The sequence below is a fragment of the Hyla sarda genome, chromosome 3, assembly GCF_029499605.1.
Source record: "Hyla sarda isolate aHylSar1 chromosome 3, aHylSar1.hap1, whole genome shotgun sequence".
Taxonomy (NCBI): Eukaryota; Metazoa; Chordata; class Amphibia; order Anura; family Hylidae; genus Hyla; species Hyla sarda.
This window is the reverse complement of record NC_079191.1, coordinates 197,269,428-197,292,433: the sequence shown is the minus strand read 5'-3', so window position 1 is coordinate 197,292,433 and position 23,006 is coordinate 197,269,428. Positions and strand designations below refer to the sequence as shown.

The 23,006-nt window shown below is 39.0% G+C and overlaps 1 protein-coding gene and 1 long non-coding RNA gene across 10 annotated transcripts in view; one reads left to right on the top strand and one right to left on the bottom strand.

The window, feature by feature from the left end:
* LOC130362002 (uncharacterized) overlaps positions 1-3,410 on the top strand; it is a 403,353-nt gene extending 399,943 nt beyond the window's left edge. The window contains exon 3 of the long non-coding RNA XR_008891231.1: positions 1,850-3,410. This is a non-coding gene — a long non-coding RNA (uncharacterized LOC130362002). The remainder of the gene's footprint in view (positions 1-1,849) is intronic.
* Positions 1-23,006, bottom strand: part of ADGRB3 (adhesion G protein-coupled receptor B3) — an 889,024-nt gene that overhangs the window by 41,092 nt on the left and 824,926 nt on the right. For 6 of the 9 annotated variants that reach the window (XM_056565817.1, XM_056565822.1, XM_056565819.1 and 3 more), the window contains 2 exons: positions 13,907-14,002; positions 12,409-12,468 (listed from right to left, as the gene is read on the bottom strand). In XM_056565817.1, coding sequence (XP_056421792.1) covers positions 12,409-12,468; positions 13,907-14,002 — 156 coding nt within the window. The remainder of the gene's footprint in view (positions 1-12,408; positions 12,469-13,906; positions 14,003-23,006) is intronic. The other 3 variants (XM_056565824.1, XM_056565820.1, XM_056565821.1) reach the window with 1 other exon arrangement.

Genomic DNA, 23,006 nt, shown 5'->3' with positions numbered 1-23,006 from the left:
GTTAATCTTAATACAATAGCACTTCTTGAAGAGTAGGATAAATAGACAGTAAGCAAACAGTCAGCTGACAGTTGATGTACTGCAAACAGATAAATAGCCAAGAGTAAGGATACAAATGACTTTGACAAGAACCAAATTATGATTGCTGGACAACTGGGCCAGAACATTTCTAAAACTTCAAGTCTTGTGGTCTAAGCAAAAACAACTCCGAAAAGTGGGGTGACAGCTTCTACTTCCCCTGATCTTCACCTCAGTCCGTAACCAGTTGGCAGCGTATCCAGACCAATCACTGTCCCATGTAGGCACATGGCAGAGAAAAGAGAAAAAAGCACCCCTCCCCCCCTTGTGCAGTAAAGATACTTGACAATTACAAAAGGAATTACACTTACCAAGTAATGTTGTGCTGAGGGCACAACACCATGTGGCGTATTAATAGACAGTGCTCTGTAAGCAGCCTAGATCCTCCGGTCAGGTCCTCGCTCACCGGTTCACACAATAGAAGCAAAAGCAGAGATAAAACGGGATCTTCACCAGGCGCAATTACAGTGTTGAATGAAGGTGACTTGCAATCCTCCAGTTAGCAGTTGAAGGGTGTCAAGCTTTAACCTGCCTAATTGTCAACCAAACTTCTCGCCCACTGATTCCAATGGTGTCACAGCCCTGTCTCCACATGCACCCCGCCCCAAGCCGGCCACATAGACAGCAAGACTGATGCCACCTTCATTCAACACTGTAAATGCGCCTGGTGAAGATCCACTTTTATCTCTGCTTTTGCTTCTAATGTAGGCAGATGGAGAATCCAGCTTGAGGTGCAGTAAAATGTAATTTTTATTATATCATCCAATGAACAACATAGCGCCAAAGCTTTTCTGGTCACCAGGGATCATAATATTTCCCTTTAACTCCTTAAAGACTGAGGGCGTACCTGTACGCCCTGAGTCTGCTCCCATTCTAGCGTCATAGCGGGTCGGGCCAGGCATCTAACAAAAGCTAATAGCGGCACTAATGGCACTAATCGCGGTGGCGCACACTATTAACCCTTTAGAAGAGGAAAAATAAAAAAGTTATAGGGGTCAGGAGATGACAATTTTAAACGTATACATTTTCCTGCATGTAGTTCAACCTATATAAGTAGGGTATCATTTTAATCGTATGGACCTAAAGAATAAATTTAAGGTTTGATTTTTACTGAAAAATGTACTGCGTAGAAACGGTAGCCCCCAAAATTTACAAAATGGCGTTTTCTCTTCAATTTTGACGCACAATGATTTTTTTTTCTGTTTCGCAGTAGTTTTTTGGGTAAAAAGACTGATGTAATTACAAAGTAGAATTAGTGGTGCAAAAAATAAGCCATCTTTTGGATTTTTAGGTGCAAAATTTCAAAGGGTTATGATTTTTTAAAGGTAAGGAGGAAAAAACGAAAGTGCAAAAACGGAAAAATGCTCAGTCCTTAAGGGGTTAAGGGTCCCTGGTGATCTGCATTGACATTATGACATTGCTGTGCATCATGTTCTTTGGATGATGCAATAAACATTCCACTTTGCTGCACCTTGAGCAACACAATCCATGCCGGAATCCAAAGCTCGTTGGTGTCTATCGAGAATGAAGGCTATCCTGTCTGACCTGTTCTTACAAAGGAGCTATTGTGGCACAAATTTATGAACAATAATATACAGGTTTTAGAAAATACAGTGTATCATTGCTTGCTGCATATGGGATAATGTAGCCAGAGACCAGTCAAAGTGCCCATGCTTACGTCTGTCCACTTCCAAAAGTTTAATTAGTAGTTATATGAGCAATAAAACAATGAGACTTGGTCTGATTACTTTTTTTTTTTTATATGACTTAGATGGTGGAAGTGTGTGCATCACTTATCTGGGGAAGAAATGGAACCAGGACACACTGTGGGAGAAGAGTAAGCCAGCGAGAGCGTTAGGCCTGGATGGGGCAGAGCTGTTTTGGAGCTACAAGGGGAGCATACACAATATTAGGCTGAAAATCTCAATGGCTGTGTTTACTAATCCTTTCTTATTTTTAGTACCACCTTTTTATCTTTACTTATATTCAAATCTAAATTCAGAATTGTAATGGTTTACAGTGACTGTTGTTAGGAATGCCCCGTTAGTAAAACAACACATGTTCCACATATATAAGTCATTGTAAAAAAAAAAAAAAAAAAAAAAAATGATTGCTAGTTATGTTTTTATTTTATATCATGGTACAAATCTAGCCTTTCAAGATATATCCCTATCTCATGCTCATTCTATGACTAAGCGCATCTAAGCGCGAAACGCGTCAGAAAGACTAATTGTACCTGTTTGTCCTGTGAAATTCAATAAACAAAAAGATTTTATCCCCATACTTGGTGCTGGACATTCGTTTGTGTTGGATCTGCTGTAGAAGCCGAGGCGGTGCCGGCGGGTCCGTGACACAGGTGTGCGCATAGCAGGAGTGAGCTGTATTTCTCTTGGATATTCTATCTCGTGCTCATGTACACTTTGATGTATTGCATAGTGAAATATTTTAGTATAGTTAAATAGATTACACTTAACACTGTTCAATGACTAGCAGGGTTGTTTACAACATATACATATCCCTGCCAAACAAATATGATAACAGGTTTCAGTGAAATTGAATGGCGAGAAATTTATGGCAGCATTTATCTGGAAGGCCGAGGTGAAGGCAGGCAGAAGGTATTAACTACGCAGCAGCGGAGAAGCTTGACTATGACATGCAAGATGAATATTAGTAATCTAGTCAGTCCACTATATTGAAAATACTTATTAAATCTTATAGCTGCTGCCCAGTGCATTATATGTATCTAATTTTAATTACACCGCAACTACCGCCTACATGCTTATTCCACTAGTAGCCATTGTTCCCACTCTAGGGTTAGCTATAAATTGTGTTGTTTTATATTCTTAATAATTTTAGAGTTATGGAATTCCACAAGCAATTCTGTGAAATGTTTTATTACTTGATAAAACAAAAACAAATGTTTGTATTGAAATTGGAATGATGTGAGTCTATTGTGCTCCAGCGGCCTTCTCGTGCAATTATCATCATCTACCACTGGGGGAAGAACTGAGTTGTGGCACAGACTAAAACTCTACAGTGGTCCCTCAAGTTACAATATTAATCGGTTCCAGGACGACCATTGTATGTTGAAACCATTGTATGTTGAGACCATAACTCTAAGGAAACCTGGTAATTGGTTCTGGAGCCAACAAAATGTCATCCAAAAATAGGAAAAGGTGAGGATTAAAGAAAAATAAGTAGATAACTAATATAGATAAAACAATTCCTTACATATAAAAGTAAGAAAGATCTGCTAGAAGCTGTAATCACGGTCTATGTCAGTGTTTCCCAACCAGGGTGACTCCAGCTGTTGCAAAACTATAACTCCCAGCATGGCCGGACAGCCGTCGGCTGTCCGGGCATGCTGGGAGTTGTAGTTTTGCAACAGCTGGAGGCACCCTGGTTGGGAAACAATGGTTTATGTAGAGGACGGGAGCTTCTTCAGGGTCCTATACAGTACACACAGTGTCCCAAATGGAGCCAACCTTACTTGGTGTCCAAAGGAGCAGCTAACCCTGGCACAGGTAAGGAGTAATACAGAACTTGTAGTTCCTCCCTGTACTGTAGGGGGCGCTACCAGACACCAGTCAGTGCATGCACTTCAGTAATACAGGTAAGGAGTAGTACAGAACTTGTTGCTCCTCCCTGTACTGTAGGGGGCGCTACCAGATAGCCATTCAGTGCTTGTACTTCAGTAATAGAGGTGATTTACCAGTAAAATGCCAATTCTTATTGGTCAGTTCCTCCAGTTGTGACACGTTTCACAGATCTGGACTGTCTGTAGCATTGTATGTTGAGTCTGGTTTCAAGTTACAATGGTCCAGAAAAGACCATTGTATGTTGAAACTATTGTATGTTGAGGCCATTGTAAGTTGAGGGATCACTGTATTATGTTTCCAGCTTTCAGATATCCATTCAAAGGAAGTTATCCTTTGCTATTTGTAAACAACTACATTGAAATGTTATATGGTGACTATTAGTACTCCAAATGTTGCACTTGCCTCATAGTTTGCAATGGTCAGAAGAAAGATACGTGCTTTGATGCTATGTTTGTACTTTAAGAGGAATTGTTGTATAGTAAATTTCTGCAGAATGGTTCTGATAAGGTAATAACTGTGCAATCCTCTTCTTACCAGCTGATAAAAGTACTTTACAGCACCATCGTATCAGACATTTCCCTACAGGGAACTAAGATGGGAGCAAGAGAGTTTAAATGAGCTTGAGGGGGGGCACTCACATCTGCCTTCATTGTATAAGCGCACAGACTGTTTCCACTAAAAGTAAAGCTGATTACCGTATATACTCGAGTATAAGCCGAGTTTTTCAGCATGATTTTTCGTGCTGAAAACACCCCCCTCAGCTTATAATCGAGTGAACTCTCCGCCTGTCAATTCCTTCATCAGTGGTCTTCAACCTGCGGACCTCCAGATGTTGCAAAATTACAACTCCCAGCAAGCCCGGACAGCCATTGGCTGTCCGGGCATGCTGGGTGTTGTAGTTTTGAAACCTGGTCCGGGCCATCTATGCTCCAGGGACCATCCGGTGGGGAGGGTTAGTCGCTGCGGGCTGTCCATTTTCACCGGGGGGGGGCCTCTTCTCCGCGCTCCGGGCCGGCCCCGGAGTAGTGACGTTGCCTTGACGATGACGCACAGGGACGTTCATGCGTAACGTCCCTGTGCGTTGTCGTCAAGGCAACGTCACTAGTCTGGGCCCAAAGCGCGGAGAAGAGGCCCTCCCAATGAAAATGGACAGCCCGGAACAACTAACCATCCCCACCGGACGGTCCCTGCAGCATAGATGGTCTGGACCAGCTCACCCTAACTTCCCGCCGAGGGGAGGTGAGTACAAAACAAAAGGGGGGGCTGGATGATGACGAAGGCCGCAGTGGTCTTCAACCTGCGGACCTCCAGCCGATGGCTGTCCGGGCATGCCGGGTGTTATAGTTTTGCAACATCTGGAGGTCTGCAGGTTGAAGACCACTGATGAAGGGATTGACAGGCGGTGATGATGAAGGGGAGGATGATGACGGGGGTCTGGATGATTACATGGGGGGGATGATGTATTTCCCACCCTAGGCTTATAGTCGAGTCAATAACTTTTCCTGGGTTTTTGGGGTAAAATTAGGGGCCTCGGCTTATATTCGGGTCGGCTTATACTCGAGTATATACGGTACTCTTCTGTAAAGCTGAATGCTCTTACACTCAGCAATAATATATGCCAACTATAGCAAACAAACAACATGCTCCTCGTTATTTTGAATGCAAGTGTAACAAAATTCTAAACAAAATATTCCCGTTACCTTTCCGTGTGCATTTTGTCAAAAAGAACAGTTCTGTTAACGCAAACTAACATTTGTAGATTATTAGTCAAAGGTAGATGTTAAGAGTAAAGCTCCATAGAAAAGCTTTGAATTATATTTTTCTCCCTCATATTAAAAGATTGTAATTGTTTTTGTCTGTACTGCATGGTGATTATCGTTATCTGTATATCAGTTCTGAGTGGAGATGACCCCTTCTTTTAGGTGCTGGGCTCCATAGCAGCTGAACTGCCTGCTGCCAGGATAGATAAACCCATAATTTTTTCATGTCATAATTTAGCCGCTGTCAGCAATTCTGAGAGACAGAGGGAAAAGACGGGGCAAGGCCTCTCTATATTTAGATGTGTTCGTGCTTGCAGTTGTAGCTATAAGTAGGTTGATTGTTGAACACAGACATATTATTCCATTCTCAAGCATGGTCGACTTCCTTCCAGATGATGACAGCATATCATTGGCTAAAACAACCGTTGTTTAATTTAATTATGGTTGAAATAGTCGATTTTTAAGAATTTTTAGCCTATTTGTTACGATTACATATACTAGGATGTTTAGATTTTTGGATAGTTTGTGCAGAATAAGATATAAACATATTTCCTTTTTTATTTCTAGGTCACAGGGCTGTAAGATGTGGCTGGATCACAGCTTTAAAGGGGTACTTCGGTGCTTAAACATCTTATCCCCTATCCAAAGGATAGGGGATAAGATGCCTGATCGCGGGAGTCCCGCAGCTGGGGACGCCCGGGATCATGCACACGGCACCCCGTTTGTAATCAGTGCCCGGAGCATGTTCGCTCTGGGTCTGATTATGGTCGACTGCAGGGCGGGCGGCGTGTGATGTCACGCCTCTGCCCCCGTGTGACGTCACGCTCCACCCCTCAATGCAGGCCTACGGGAGGGGGCGTGATAGCTATCACGCCCCCTCCCGTCGGCTTGCATTGAGGGGGCGGAGCGTGAGGTCACACGGAGGTGGAGGTGTTACGTCACACGCCGCCGACCCTGCGGTCGCCGGTAATCAGTCCCGGAGCGAACACGCTCCGGGCACTGATTACAAACGGGGTGCCGTGTGCATGATCCCGGGCGTCCCCAGCTGCGGGATTCCCGCGATCAGGCATCTTAAGCACCGGAGAACCCCTTTAATGACTGCTGCCTCTGACTAATGTGTATATATTGGTATTAAGAGGTGGCAGGACAAGAACTGTGAGCAGCTCTGTTTAGCACTGCATGTAGGAAACAAGCTGTCTATATAGTTAAATAATAAGGACAGATGTGAGCAGTTTGAACGTGTGCCCTTTATGTTGGGAAGGTGGCGCAGGTCAGGTGTGAGCAGAAAAAGAAGCCTATAGATACCTTTGATACAAAGGCTACAGAAACTATGGCAGGCAGCCCCTGGAAAAAAGAGAGAATTGCAGAAGGAGAGCTCTGTGGAATATAAGAGACCAGGGGCAGAAGGAGAAGGAGTCTTCCATCTGCATAATATTCTGATTCTGTAATAGTTTTTTCGTGACATATTCTACTTTATTTTGTTGGTAAATGTTCGGCGTTACTTGCATCCTTTTTTTGTGAAAAATTCAAAAATTTCATGAAAATTTAGAAAATTTAGCATTTTTCTAACTTTGAAGCTCTCTAATTCTAAGGAAAATGAATATTCCAAATACATTTTATTTTTATTCACAAATACAATATGTCCACTTTATGTTGGCATCATAAAATGGACATATTTTTACTTTTTGAAAAAATTAGAGGGCTTCACAGTAGAGCAGCAATTTTCAAAAATTTCATGAAAATTGCAAAATCTGAAGGGACAGATGTTACAGAACTATAACTCCCAGCATGCCTGGGCAGTCTAGGCATGCTGAGAATTGTAGTTTGGCAACATCTGGAGGGCTACAGTTTGGGCACCACTGTAACAGTGGTCCCCAAACTGTAACCCTCCAGATGTTGCAAAACTACAACTCCCAGCATGCCCAGACAGCCTTTGGCTGTCTGGGCATGCTGGGAGTTGCAGTTCGGCCTTTCTAGTGGTTGCCACAGTAAAAATCACTTTACTTTCAGTTTCATTTCTCCCCCCACCGTCGATTCCCTACCTGAGCCGGGATCTCCGGTGTATATCTGCGATGATTGCCGGGCCCCACGAGTGTTCTCCTCCAGGTACCGGCCTCCATGTTCTCCCCCGTTCTGCCTGACATCCAGGGGTGGGCAGAACAGGGGGTTTCCATGGCAACCCACCGTCCTGCTCTGCCATTGGTCAGAATCAGTTCTGACCAAAGGCAGGGGATGGGAGGAGATCGCAGCATTGCAACCTCACTCCTACCCTGCAGGATGCTGGGGCCTGTCACTCACAGGTCCGAGCATCCCTATTTTCCAGGCTGATCGGGTCACCAGAGACCCGATCAGCCCGGAATAGGAGAAAATCGCATGTCTGAATTGACATGCGATTTTCTGCGATTGCCGACGTGCGGGGGTCCCGGGACCCCCTTGGCATTTGCACGGCATGCCTGCTGAATGATTTCAGCAGGCATGCCGTTCCGATCTCTGCCCGGCGAGCGGCAGGAAACGGAAAACGCCATGACGTTGTGGGACGTCATTAGTCCTTAAAGCCCAGGGTGCCATGACGTACCACAACGTCATTGGTCCTTAAGAGGTTAAAGGGGTACTCCGGTGGAAAACTTTTTTTTTATTTTTTTTTTAAATCAACTGGTGCCAGAAAGTTAAACAGATTTGTAAATTACTTCTATTAAAAAATGTTAATCCTTCTAGTACTTATTAGCTGCTGAATACTACAGTGGAAATTCTTTTCAGTTTGAAACACAGAGCTGTCTGAAGACATCATGAGCACAGTGCTCTCTGTTGACATCTCTGTCCATTTTAGGAACTGTCCAGAGTAAAAGGAAATCCCCATAGGAAACATATGCTGTTCTGGACAGTTCCTAAAATGGACAGAGATGTCAGCAGAGAGCACTGTGCTCATGATGTCAGCAGACAGCTCTGTGTTTCAAAAAGAAAATAATTTCTGCTGTAGTATTCAGCAGCTAATAAGTACAGGAAGGATTAAGATTTTTTAATAGACATAATTTACAAATCTGTTTAACTTTCTAGCAACAGTTGATTTAAAAAATAAAAGTTTTTCACCGGAGGACCCCTTTAACACCATATAGTTAACAGTGTGGATGAAGAGGGGTTTTCCTTTTCACTGGTGAGTTGATGAGCTGAGCTTTCTAGAGGGATGTGGTTGTAGAGAAGAACAGCCGTAAGGCTGGAGAAACCCTTCCCACCAGAAGCCAGAAGGAAATTGTCGGGAAGATTGATGTTTGACCAGGTACTGAGACATCCTAAGGAAACCACCTCTGATCCATGAGAAAAGAGTTGTGGTGCTCAGAGCTGCAGAGAAATGGTGAAAGGTGCTATGGGTTAAACAGGGGCTTGTCAGGACCCATGTGGGTAAGTAGGGCTGCCCACTGGAGACTGAGCAATATGAATGTAAAGGTCAGCAGGGAGTAAGAGAAACTATGAGGCCATAAGTAAGAATGTAAGGAGACTGATCTAGAAGAGGCTCCAACATTGCCACGGTAGCTGGGAGTTGGGACGTGAAAACTATCATTTAAACCTGACCATCAATCCGGCTAGAATGTGTGGCTGTAAGGCCTGTTAAACTGTTGTGACATATTTTTGCCATTACTCCGTGCCATTCTGTACTTTTTCCACCATTGTACGTTACCGAATTGCTCACTATCAGTATTTGGGCAGGCATTGTTACAAAGTGTGTTTGTTCACTACTGTTTATTGTTGGAAAATAAAAAAATTTCTCATTGTCTTTGTACAGTTGCATCCTTTTTCATAGCTTTACTGGATGTTCTCCATTCCATTTTAATACATAAGTATAGTGCCTTTAATTTCTGTAGACTTTCTATCACTACTACTGTGTTACTACTGTCTCCAATACCTTCTTCTCTTCATCTATACATTCACAATGCAAACTGTGACGGACTTGATTTGTTTTCTATATTTATAAAGCTCTTGATAGTAAAGCTCAACTGTTTCTTTTGCAAAGAAATAAAATAAAAGATTGATTTAAAATGCAGCAAAAATAATTTCTACTCCTTATTATGTGAATCATTTTTTGCTTTGTTATTTTGTTCGCGGTTTGGATAATAGGTTTTTGCCTCCTAATGAAGTGTGTGACACTTATTCCCAGAACTGCATTGGCTGTAAGTGACATTTAATAAACCAGCGTTACAATGACATTTTATAATTACTCTAATATACTGCTCTCAAGAACTTGTGTGGTGAATCATTCTTCGTAGAGAAATTACCATTTGCACTGCTTTGTCAGTCAGTCAACTTACCTTGCATAGGAAAATGACTAAATTTGGTACTTTGCTTGAACTTTCAAACCTTTCTCCTTCATCTATTACCTATCAAGGGTATTTTACTGTCGCAAAGTAGAAGCATAAAACCAGTTTACACTAAAATACCTGTTTTATTATAGTAAAGTTATGGAAATCTATCATGTGTTTTCAGAATAGAATATTTTGAATATTTAATAGATTTTCCACCATTTTTATTATTTACTTTCATGCTATTTTTGTAAACATGCCAGCAGGTAGAACATTGTTGGCATAAAGAGTAAAATAGCAGTTAATTCAACAAGTTTAATACCCAGGCCAGAATGTAAAAAAATATAGGATATATATATATATATATATATATATATATATATATATATATATATGTATGTAAATTAGTTAGAGAAACTATTCTATTTATATTGGCATTATAACACCATTTTTTTTAGACCACTTAGCCAGGTAAGATTTTATTTGATTGGTTTTAAGTCCACCAAGATGACCACCCCTATAGACACATAGAAGACAATGTTTCTTGTTTTTTTTTACAATGCTGTACTTTACATAATGAAAGCTCTACATAATGGAAGAGTAGATGGATTTTTATGTGAGTATGCCTGCTGGATCACAAGCTGTTTCCCCAAGCTAAGTACTCCATTCCATGTGCTTTCTATTATCAGATGAGCTATTGACTTATCTAATGACATACAGTCTTAAAAGTGAATGTCAATATGATTTATTAATGTGTGTAAATTGGTAAATGGCAGAAGAGTATTTCTAAAAAAAAATTATAACTATAGGGCAAATAATTTTATTGGAAAAGGGCATCCTAAAAAAAAAAACACTGGGGGAGATATATAAATCTGTGTAAAGGAAGAGTGGTGCAGCTGCTTATAGCAGCCAATCAGACAGCTTCTTTTGTTTTTGAAGAGGCCTATGAAAAATGAGAGCAACTATCTGAACTGGCTGCTATGGACAACTGCACCACTTTTCCTCTACACATATTTTGATGAATTCCCTCCCCCCGTAGTAACCAGTTGAATCTAACCTGTAGTGCCTTGCCCTGGATTAAAAATTGTGTTTTAAAATATGTCTCCTTAATATATACTATTAATCTGTATACTGACCAAGTAGTTCAAATTCAGCTCTTAGTACCAAGGTTAAGCATTTCAAGTTTTATATGGTAATTTGGATTCATTAGCTCTATGGCTACATGTCGTGTTTTATAATTAAAGTCAATTACATTTGCTTAATAAGAATTTGTCTTTACATCTCTGTTCTCTATTCTTGTCAGTCAGTGACTTCAGTTTGCTATGCTTTGCTTTCCATTGTGTTTACTACACACCCTACAGTGTTTGATACATTGCTTATTTTCTGTTCTTTATCATTTCTAACTATGAAATCAAAATAAATTCTCTAACTTTGTTATCCTTTTATTTATTTATTTTCCTTACTGCCCTCTGAATTTTCCAGAGAGCCTCTACATTACAGTATACTACTCAAATCCACTGTGGCATTTTGTGATCGCAGTATCATTTATAGAAATAGCCCTATACTCCTGGGAGCAGAGCAATTTCCTAAAATGAAATCTTCACATTATTACTTATTGACAATGACAGGCGAATTCATTTTGATGACAGATACTCCACATTCACAAACATAAATTCCTGTCACTTTCAAGTTCCATTTGTAATCCAAGTTGTCCCCATTAGGCCATACCATTGGGTAAAGCATTATATGAGGATAGGCTGATGTCAATTTTAGACATTTAGACAAGGTGGCACAAACCAGACAAACCTGATTGTCAAAGCAATATTATTCTCCTTTTTTTTGTAGTATCTTTGCACTGCTTTGAACAAAATGTAACCTAAGTATTTAAGCTACAGCATCTACAGGGAATGGAGACATCAATTTGGTAGACTTTGTATCATAATGCAGCCCAGAAAATCATAGAAAACAATATGTCATCATAATATAATTTGGGCAGCCTAAACATTGGGTGGATAATGCTTGATGCAGTTAATACCATTGATACAATGAGTTAAAAGGTATAAAATCTGGAAACTCGAAGCAGGATTTTTTTTCGAGAACTGAACTAAAAATAAATGTTGTAAGAAAAGTAATGGTAAAGGTTATTATATAGTGGTGTATGTTTAGAATAGCAGAGAAGAAGAAATGGGTCAGAGGAGGGCATGGACCAAATGAAAAGGGATTTAAAAAGCAAATATATCTGACAGCCAGTTTACCCCCACTTAGCCCAATATGCAGGGCTATAGTGCGGGTGAACAGATTAAAATCATGTACTGGGCTTTGCACAATGGAGGTGATGCCCGACATGGAGGAAGGCATCTTGGATATACTGGGTCCTGTCTCCGTTGTACAAAGCCAGTGATTAACATATTAGCAATGCTGGCTATAAAAGGGGTATATCTTCACAATAAGAGCCCAGATAAGGGTAGGTTATACATCATGTGAATGCAGTTTACCCGCACTATAACCCTATGTATTGGGAGCCAGCTGTCAGTTTCCCGTTAAATACATTCTAAATGGCAGAGTTTCTTTCTTGTTGCTTTGAATAAACAAATAATTATTGAAACAATTCAAAAATGTATGGCTTACTGTAAATGTTCTAAACAATATGAAAAGTATGACTTCCAAAAACATTGTTACCTTTGACCACAGGTTATGTGTGGTATTGCAGACCGGCCCTTTTTCTTCATTAAAGCTGAGCTGCAATAAGAAACACAACCCAAGGACTGATGTAATGCTGTTTGTGGAAGAATATAGCCACACACATATATAATTCTGTACATAGCTTGCCTAGCAATACTGAATCAGGCTCTTACTCTGGTTAAGGCTTTACACAAGTACATGTAAATATGATCATAGTACGGACGTATTTCAGATGAAATAGCATCAGTATGTCATCAGTATTGTATTTCTGTACAGTAAATACTAATGAGTGTCTTCTAGACAGGAAATTGAATTACACTGTGAAAAACGGATGACAGAATAAATGAGAATACTGATAAATACAAATGCAACATGGATCAAATACTGATAGATGCGTATTTGAATCCCTCTCCATAGACTTCAATGAGCATATTCCATCCGTTCAATGGATCAAAGAGCAAATTTTTAAAATGCATGCATATTTTATACAGCCATGTGACTAGCTCTATAAATTTACATTACCTCCATATAATAGACATCAGAGATACAGATTTAAAATATGATTGTGTGAAACCGACTTAATGTGGGACTGATAGCTAAATCCCCTAAGATCAGAGGACACTAAAAGTAGTTCTACACTTTTGCTGCTGTGGTCAATGTAGGAGAAGATGGTTATATATTTCTCCTTACAAATAACTAAGGAGGTTCTTTAATAAAACTGTCTAATTCTTAGACCTTAGACAATGTAAACTTAAATGGACAGACTTCAAATGCTCCAGATTTTATACCAAATTCTGGCACATTTGTAAACTATCTAGTTTAAGTTTGCATGGCAAAGTATTGGCCTACACCAACTGTTTGTTGGCTTACTTTATGCAATAATAATGTGCCAAAATGTTGGTGCATTTTATGGCACATGGCAACATTTTAGACAATGCCCCTGTTCCAAAAGGTCAGGCCCCCTTGTCAAATGAGCCACATGTTCTTGTTCTTCTTTTGGTGTGCAGAGCATAAAAATGTGTTTCAATTGGCAAATACAACTATTTTGGCACATTTAGAGCCAAAAATGTGATGTAACAGCCATGGGAAATGTGGGTCTGTGTCTACAGAAGAAGCAACCAATGTTAGCATAATTCTTATGGGTAGTGTAATACATAAAGCCTCCATCGACTGAAAAATGTGTCTCTGGAAATTAGCAAAGCAAATTTTATCAAATTTTCAATTCTCTGGGCTAGTATTTATATAGCATCTATTCCTCAAAATATATATATATATATATATATATATATATATATATATATATATTATTTTTTTTTTTTTTTTTTTTTAAGCTAAACCAGATTGTATTGATAAGACAGTTTAAAGGGGTTTCCAAGATGTAGAAAAAACAGCAGCTCATTTGTCAATGGGCTAGGTCTGGTATTACTGTAATATATATCTTAATTGTATTTATATATCTTAATTGTAATAAATTGTAATAAAATTTTAAGCTAACCATGATTTGTGCATGTCCATTGGGAAAGGAACTTGATGAATCTGCATTTATTGGATCTTGGCAGTTTCTTAGTCGACATCTGAAAGCATCTTGGACCTACAAAAAAATAAATACACTATTTAACAAATATGTGTACCCAGTGTATACTTCATGAAAATAAATACAATATAATATTGTAATTTTAATAATAAGAAACTTGTTTTTTTGCACAGGGCTGTATGGTAATTTAGAATTTTTAATAGAACAAGACCAGTAAATAAGAAAAGGTAAGAAAAAATGATCACTTATGAGATTTAACTGATTAAATGAATAAAGCTTAGTTAAATTTTTCTCATTTATAATACTATGTTATTTGGAGTTGCATTTTTTAAAAGGTACCATATTTACAATAAATGAATTAAAAAAAATTAAACCCCTTAAGGACTCAGCGTTTTTCCGTTTTTGCATTTTCACTTTTTCCTCATCACCTTCTAAAAATCATAACGCTTTAAATTTTGCATATAAAATTCCATATGATGGCTTATTTTTTGCGCCACCAATTCTACTTTGCAGTGACATTAGTCATTTTACCAAAAAATCTACGGCGAAACGGAAAAAAAATTCATTGTGCAACAAAATTGAAGAAAAAATGTCATTTTGTAACTTTTGGGGGCTTCTCTTTCTAAGCAGTGCACTTTTTGGTAAAAATGACACCTTACCTTTATTCTATAGGCCCATACGGTTAAAATGATACCCTACTTATATAGGTTTGATTTTGTCGTACTTCTGAAAAAAATCATAACTACATGCAGGAAAATATTTATGTTTAAAATTGTCATCTTCTGACCCCTATAACTTTTTTATTTTTCCGTGTACGGGCCGGTATGAGGGCTAATTTTTTGCGCCGTGATCTGAAGTATTTATTGGTTCCATTTTTGTTTTGATCGGACTTTTTGTTCGCTTTTTATGAATTTTTTTATGATATAAAAAGTGACCAAAAATACAATATTTTGGACTTTGGAATTTTTTTGCGTGTACGCCATTGACCGTGTGGTTTAATTAACAATATATTTTTATAGTTCAGACATTTACGCACGCAGCGATACCACATATGTTTATTTTTACAGTTTTTTTTTATGGGAAAAGGGGGTGATTCAAACTTTTATTAGGGAAGGGGTTAAATTACTTTTATTAACTTTTTTTCCCCCTTTTTTTTTTTTTTGCAGTGTTATAGCTCCCTCTGTGCCACGTGCCCAGGGTCCCAGCTAGGAATAGCAGCCAGGACCGACCCAGTGTGATGCGGGGTCACGGCGTGACCACGTTTTAAACACCAGAGCGGGCGCAGGGCGTACGCCCTGCGTCCTTAAGAGGTTAAAATCAATAATTTATTTGTCAGTGGGTGTAGTTTTTTTTGTCACTGGAATAGGAGCTAAGGGGAACTGGGTTAGGTTAGTATTACATATAAATATCAAAACAGATGGACAGCTCACAACAAAACTTGTTCGAGGTTAACTGGGAACACCTGTGCCCTCAGGTAAAATAACAATGGAATGTAAAATAATAGTAATATAATATTTGAGTTCCCAGTCCTCAAATACCTCAGCCAAAAAGGTTGTACAATGGATGTTTAGAAAGATGCATACATTTTATTATAAATAACTTTACACATAAAATTTCTCACAGGGCCCGTGTGATGTAATATAAAATAACATAAAAATATACTTGATAGTAAATGGACAATAAAAAGGGAAACCTGTGAGATACAAGAAAATTGGCCAGTGTGTATGAAAGGACACTTCTGAATATATATATATATATATATATATATATATATATATATATATATATCTGCAATAGAGATTGACCGCAATTCACATTAAATAACAGTTCGTATTCAATAATGCAGTATCTGAACAACTGATGGTACCATGTACCGCTCACCGCTCCTTGAATATTTGCCATCCACCACTCTGCCAATGTATGTAAAAGTTGCCGTTATGCAGTAAATATTGCGACTCTGCCGGAACAGTATACAGCCAAATGCTCCAGACCGGACGCATGTGGATGGGGAGTGCAAGCAGCATCTGACGTCACTCAGTCAGCTGTTTCTGCTGCGGCCGGCAGCCACAGAGCTCCAGTGATTTTGAAGGGCTGGAGTCACACGGTGGAATGCAAAGTAGTACCAGGCAGGGTACACAGATGGAGGCATACACAGTGGTATGTAGTGGTATATAAAATAGTACCTGGCAGGGTACACAGATGGAGGCACACACAGTGATATGTGGTGGTATATAAAATAGTACCTGGCAGGGTACACAGATGGAGGCACACACAGTGGTATGTGGTGGTATATAAAATAGTACCTGGCAGGGTACACAGATGGAGGCACACACAGTGGTATGTGGTGGTATATAAAATAGTACCTGGCAGGGTACACAGATGGAGGCACACACAGTGGTATGTGGTGGTATATAAAATAGTACCTGGCAGGGTACACAGATGGAGGCACACACAGTGATATGTGGTGGTATATAAAATAGTACCTGGCAGGGTACACAGATGGAGGCAGCTTGATGGAGACATTTGGAGACATTTTTCTTGTATCTTACAGGTTTCCCTTTTTATTGTCCATTTACTATCAAGTATATTTTTATGTTATATTATGTTATATCACACAGGCTCTGTGAGAAATTTTATGTGCTAAGTTATTTATTATACAATTTATGCATCTTTCCAAACAGCCATTATACAACCTTTTTGGCTAAGGTATTTGAGGACTGGGAACTGTATTATTTTACATTCCATTAGTATTACATATATTTATATTTATATATTTAGAGGCATAAATGATGTCTCTGTTTTGAATTTTATCTAATCTTTTCTTTTGATCTGTGTCTAAGAATGGTCTTAGACACAGTTCACCTAGGGGAACCCTTATTAGCCTAGCTCCGGTTTTATTTTTTATTTTTTGTGTAATCTGCAGATACCACAGATTGATATGCAGCTTTACAATGTTATCATAATACATAATATAATTCCATAGCACAATAAGAGATGTGTTTTACTGGAAAACTGTACTCGATGTTTCAACCCTATTTTCCAATGTTGGACCTGTAGGTAACTTCCCCAGCTAAGTACAGGCTGGAAATGTTGGTAACTTATCATGACTAAACATCACCTGTTCAGTACTGCCAGCATAAGCAAATGTACAGTGTAACTATTAGCAATATATAAAAATAACATACTGTGAGATACAGATTGTTTAATATACCTCAGTTTGAATAGATTTTTTTATATTGATTACTAGGATAATATAAAAAGCTAGCATAAAGAAAGATAAGATGTAATAAAAGTACAATATAGTATTCTTCATCTTGCTAATATTCAAACATTATTGCAGCTTCTATAATTGAAATTGTATTTATTTTCTTATTATTATCTTTTCACAAATTATTATGTAGTGAATGTGAGTGTGTATTACATTTTTTACAGGGTATCTGCAGATGAGATACTCTACTCACCTATTTCTACCCCTATAATCATGAATATGGTGTATGTATCCCCTTTGGCATGGGTTGTATTAGTTGCTTCTACCATTATGGCCCTCATTTACTAAGAGTGGAGTAGAGTTTTCTTTTGTGGTTTTTTTTGTTTTCACATTATTTACTATTGTATCTTGGCTATTTTCTCTACGTTTTGCTTTTTTTTACACATACTCTGAGCTGTGAGGTTTTCCAGAGTTCAAATCCACCACATTTTAAGATGAAACATTAGATAATTTGTAGGTTTCATTTGAAAAATTAAGTTTTTTTTGTATGCCCTTTTTTCCTGATGGCCACGCCCCTTTGCAGTGTTTTCTACGTAAAGTGGAGAGTTAGTAGGGTTTTTTGGATTCTTTGTCGGAAATTCTGGCGCACGACATATGAGACACCAAAAACCCTACAAAATCTACTCAGAAAAGCCTTCGTAAATAAGGCCCTATGTATTTTTACAGTGTCACAAAAAAAAAATAATAATAATAATAATAATAATAATAATCTGTGCATTTTTTGCGATGACTTTCATTTTCTTAGTAGGTAACCTCAGTCAGAAAACATAGGATTTTAACTTATTTTTATTTACTAGCCTGCACTTAGCAATGTTCCCTTCTTTGTGGAATTATAATTGTTTTCGAAGTGAACATGTGCACTATTTTTAAAAGAAGGATTTACTGCTAGATGGACCTGGCATAGTTGTAGAAATATTGGCATCATAAATCAATAGCAGGAACACATTGTTACATTTTCTACATCTTGCCAGATAAACCTGCTTTGTAAAAGTGGACTAGGCTTTCTAAACTTTAAAGGGAACCTGTTGCATTGAACATTGTGTTTGATCTGCTGGCTGGCAGCATTTTATAGATTAGGAGGAACAATTTATTAATATTATTTAATTTATTAATGTAAATGAATATTTAAATTATGTTTTACTCTAGGTATAAGACGAGTGAATTTATTTGGGATGAATTGGAGTCGGTCTGAATTTAAAAATAAATTCATGAGAACCCAAACTTTTTGTGAACTGCTTCCACTCGCTGTATTCACTGGGCCAGGTACTCTGCACTTTGCCGACCACTCAGTGAACTGTGCATGAGCGGGGACTCCTGACATTGCAAGAGTCCCTGCTCCGGTACATATGCTGTAAATCTGACAGTAAGGTTTGCTGAATAGGATTAATAACAAATATTGGGAGATGTGCTCATCTCTATTTAAGAGTGCAGGAAATGGCCTTGCTTGTGATTGATAGCCTCTCCCATATAAGAGTATATACAGAGATATCTGTCACATACCAGACTTCTAAGCCAAAGATGCACAGAAATGTAAATTAATAAAATGTAAAAGTCATGTTGATCCTTTTTCCATAAAATATGATATCAATCTTTTCCCCATCTTCTGCTGTATAACTTACTGCCCATAAGGTGGATAGCATTTTCAATGGGGCAACTGCCTTTAAGGGGATAGTGTGACAATGAGTTATCCTGTAAGCTAGGGACATAGCTGGTATTACCAACCTGTAAAATTATTATTTATGAGGGAAAAACGGTTAACTTAAGGCCATTATTCTTTACATATGCCATGGTAAAGATAGCCTGCTAATACCATACTTGTCATTGATGGATTAACTCCAGCGGATATCACTAAACAAACTGGGTATTTCAACCAGATGTATTATTTGACATGAAGTGCTGTTCTGTTCAATTCATTTATTCAATTCTATTAATGTATTGAAATATTTAGTTCAGAAGATATCTGTGTTTAGTATCTGGAGTGAAAGTAATCGATAAAAAAGAAAATTGTGAAATGTTCTTTTTTGCAAAGTGGGTACAGTAAGTCCTTGTGGAAATGTTAACTTAAAATACATATGATATATACATGTACTACAAAAACAGCATAAAGCTAAATTGTACATTCTTTCTCCCATCTATAGTCATCCACAACATCTTTAGTCATCCATAAAAGCATTAGTAGTCAAGGCAACCACTCCGCTCTGAACTAAGCAAATGTCAAACAATTCAAGTTCAGGTGTCTTGGAAACAAACACTTTATGAAAACAGTTAAACCTTTGTAAACATTCTGTGGAATATTCAATGCCGGGTAAATACTGTAAATGTATCAATACAGCTTAAATATTTTGGTCTTTTTTAGTAGGATTATATCTGTTGCATACACTTATTCAATGGTAAACAACTATACAGGATGGTTACTTGCAGAATGTAGCTAAGTTTTATTATAGAAGTAGCTCCACCAGCCCCTAAAAAGAGAACATTCTCAGCTCCTGAAAGGCTTTGTGACAAAAGGCATCATTTTGCCGGAATTAATTATCCAGAAACCTTTAATTACTGGAGAAGCACATGTTCTGACGGCCTGCTCCTGAATGATAAGCGCTCTGGTGAAGGTAAAATCTAAGCACAGGGAAAAGCTTAAAACATTGCCCTTTATAGAGTATGTATTACATAGGGTGATTAGGTTGAGGATATATGCTATGAGTCTAGTGTCAGAAATAAGCTATACACTAGATACCATACTCATGGGAGAAGACTAAGATGCGACTTTTTTAGAAATACCTTATGCACATCTATTTTTAAATTTGTAAGAGATTACTAATTGACAACGTGCGACTATTTGTCTCATAAAATGTCACATATGCCTTTGAAGGTCGCACAACTACACCATGTCAAACGTGGAGTATCAAAAAGGCGCCCTTCAGGTTTCATTAAATAATGCCTACAGCTCAGAATCGCTATCGAAACCCACCATGCTGCCCTGTTTGCACATTGTGGAATGGAACAAAGCATCTGCTGCACTTGTGGTTGAGGGATATCTTGAGCAATTACTTTGAGGAAAACGCTATGCCATTATAATGTATATTATGAAAGTACTTAGTAGTAGCGTAAACTCCTCTAAACAGCTCCCTTGGAAGGCTCAGCAGACTCTACTTACACCCCTTTAGCTAAAGCTGTGTACTAAAGTGATTTTTCGTGTATGTGTGCCAATGTAACAAGTTTATGCAACTTGTTCATAAATTTGTCCCACAAACACCACCTCTAAATCTGTAGAAAAAGTTTAGGCAAACAGTGTACCAACACCAAGGTTGATAAATCTTCCCCATAGCCTTAAAGGGGTACTCCGCTGCTCAGCGTTTGGAAAAAACCGTTCAGAACGCTGGAACAGGCACCGGAAGCTCATATCGTCATAGACCTGCTCCCTTCAGTTTGTTCCAAATGCTGTCCAGCGGAGTACCCCTTTAATGATTGTGCTCAAGTTGTTCCAGAATGATGCTATATTTGAATCTTCTTTGATTCTTTGCACCAAATAAATATAATGGCTGACACATCTGTTTATAAGGCAATGACAAAATTTAAGTCATTTTGACATTTTTCATTCGCAATAAAGTCTACACCAGCTGCTATGTTTACAGGCTTTCTAGTTGTCTGAATCAGCTTAATATACGCCTCTGTGTACCATTAGGAATAGAACAATTTACAGATGATACAGTCATCAGATGAACCACCAGAATGCTATTTCTTATATCTTAAGTTAAAAAAGGACTTCTAAAACTTCTATAAAGTAATTTGCTAGCGTGGACTCCCAGGATCTTGTAACATACAACTGTGAAAGCCCAAATGTTCTTCTCGACATTCCGTTTGGAATCATTCTTGATTGGTTCCTGGCCTAGTAGTCATTCCAAATTGCCCTCATAGTAGAATTTGAATTCCTTGTTAGAAGATGCAATTATTTCCTACTGTGAAACATCATGAAATTTTGTATCAGTGCCACCATCACACAGAGTCTGTGGATCAACATTTGTCAGTGCAACATTTAACTCACCAATTAGCACTAATTAGATAGCTTCATACAAGTGAACAGAAGATACCTTCAGAATACCATGGTATCTATAACCCAGTGTTAAAAAACATAATTGCATAGTCTTATACATCTATATAAAAAATAGAATCTGCTTAATAGATCTTCAAGAGACCTATGAAAAAAAATTTAAAGACATGCCATACTCTCTTCTAAAATTGCTCAAAGTTACTTACTGTATAAAACGGATCTAAATAAGTAAATATCTAAGACCCAAATTAAGCCTTTTCACTATAAAAAAATATTTGACAATGTATAGGTCTACAATAATTAAAGGGGTACTCATGTGGAAAACATTTTTTTTTCCACAGAAAGTTAAACAGATCAGGAAATTATTTCTATTAAAAAATCCTTCCAGTACTTATCAGCTTCTGTATGCTCCACAGGAAGTTGTGTAGTTATTTTCAGTCAGACCACAGTGCTCTCTGCTGACACCTCTGTCCATGTCAGGAACAGTTCGGAGAAGGAGCAAATCCCCATAGCAAACCTCTCCTGCTCCAGACAGTTCCTGACATGGACAGAGGTGTCATCAGAGAGCACTGTGGTCAGACAAAAAAGAACTATTCAACTTCCTGTGGAGCACACAGCAGCTGATAAGTACTGGAAATATTAAGATTTTTTAATAGAAGTAATTTATAAATCTGTTTAACTTTCTGGCATCAGTTGATTTGAAAAAAAAAAAAAAGTTCTCCACCGGGGTACCCCTTTAACCCCTTAAGGACCCTTGACGTACGCGTACGTCATGACACCCTGGTACTTAAGGACACATGACGTACAAGTGTACGCCACGCTCCGGGCGTGGATCGGAACGGGATGCCTGCTGAAATCATTCAGCAGGCATCCCGTGCAAATGCCCAGGGGGGTCATCAGAACCTCCATGTCGGAGGAAATCACAGGAGAATTCACACCTGCGATTTGCTCTTATTCCGGGTCACATGGGTCTATGGTGACCCAGTGACCTGGAATATCAGGGGGATCGCGGTTGTCTAAGACACCTACAATCCCCCAGAAGGGTGCCACCCCTCCTATTACTGCTATTGGTCGCCAGAAGCGACGACCAATAGCAGATGGGGGGCGGGGGGGGTGAACTTTTGTTTTCCCTGTCCTGCCCACCCGCAATGGGCGGGGCAGAACGGGGAAAATGAAGAGGACTGATGGTAGAAGACCCACTTACCCATCCAGAGGCAGCGGGTGACGGAGATCGGAGGGCGGCGATGTCGTGCGGCTGGATCCTACAGAAGCCGGTGAGTTACCTAACAACATCTGGAGGGTACAGTTTGAGACCACTATACAGTGATCTCTAAACTATAGCCATCCAGATGTTGCAAAACTACAACTCCCAGCATGCCCAGACAGCTGTTTGCTGTCTGGGCATGCTGGGATTTGTAGTTTTGCAACATCTGGAGGGCCAAAGTTTGGAGATCACTGTGCAGTGGTCTCTAAAACTGTAGCCCTCCAGATGTTGCAAAACTGCAAATCCCAGCATACCCACACAGCAAACAGCTGTCTCGGCATGCTGGGAGTTGTAGTTGCATACTTCCAGCTGTTGCATAACTACATCTCCCAGCATACCCTTCGGTGATCAGTACATGCTGGGAGTTGTAGTTTTGCAACAGCTGGAGGCACACTGGTTGGAAAATACTAAGTTAGGTAACTTTTCGCTACAGTGCAAACTTCTAACGGGAAACTCACCGTAACACGCCAGTGCGAATGTACCC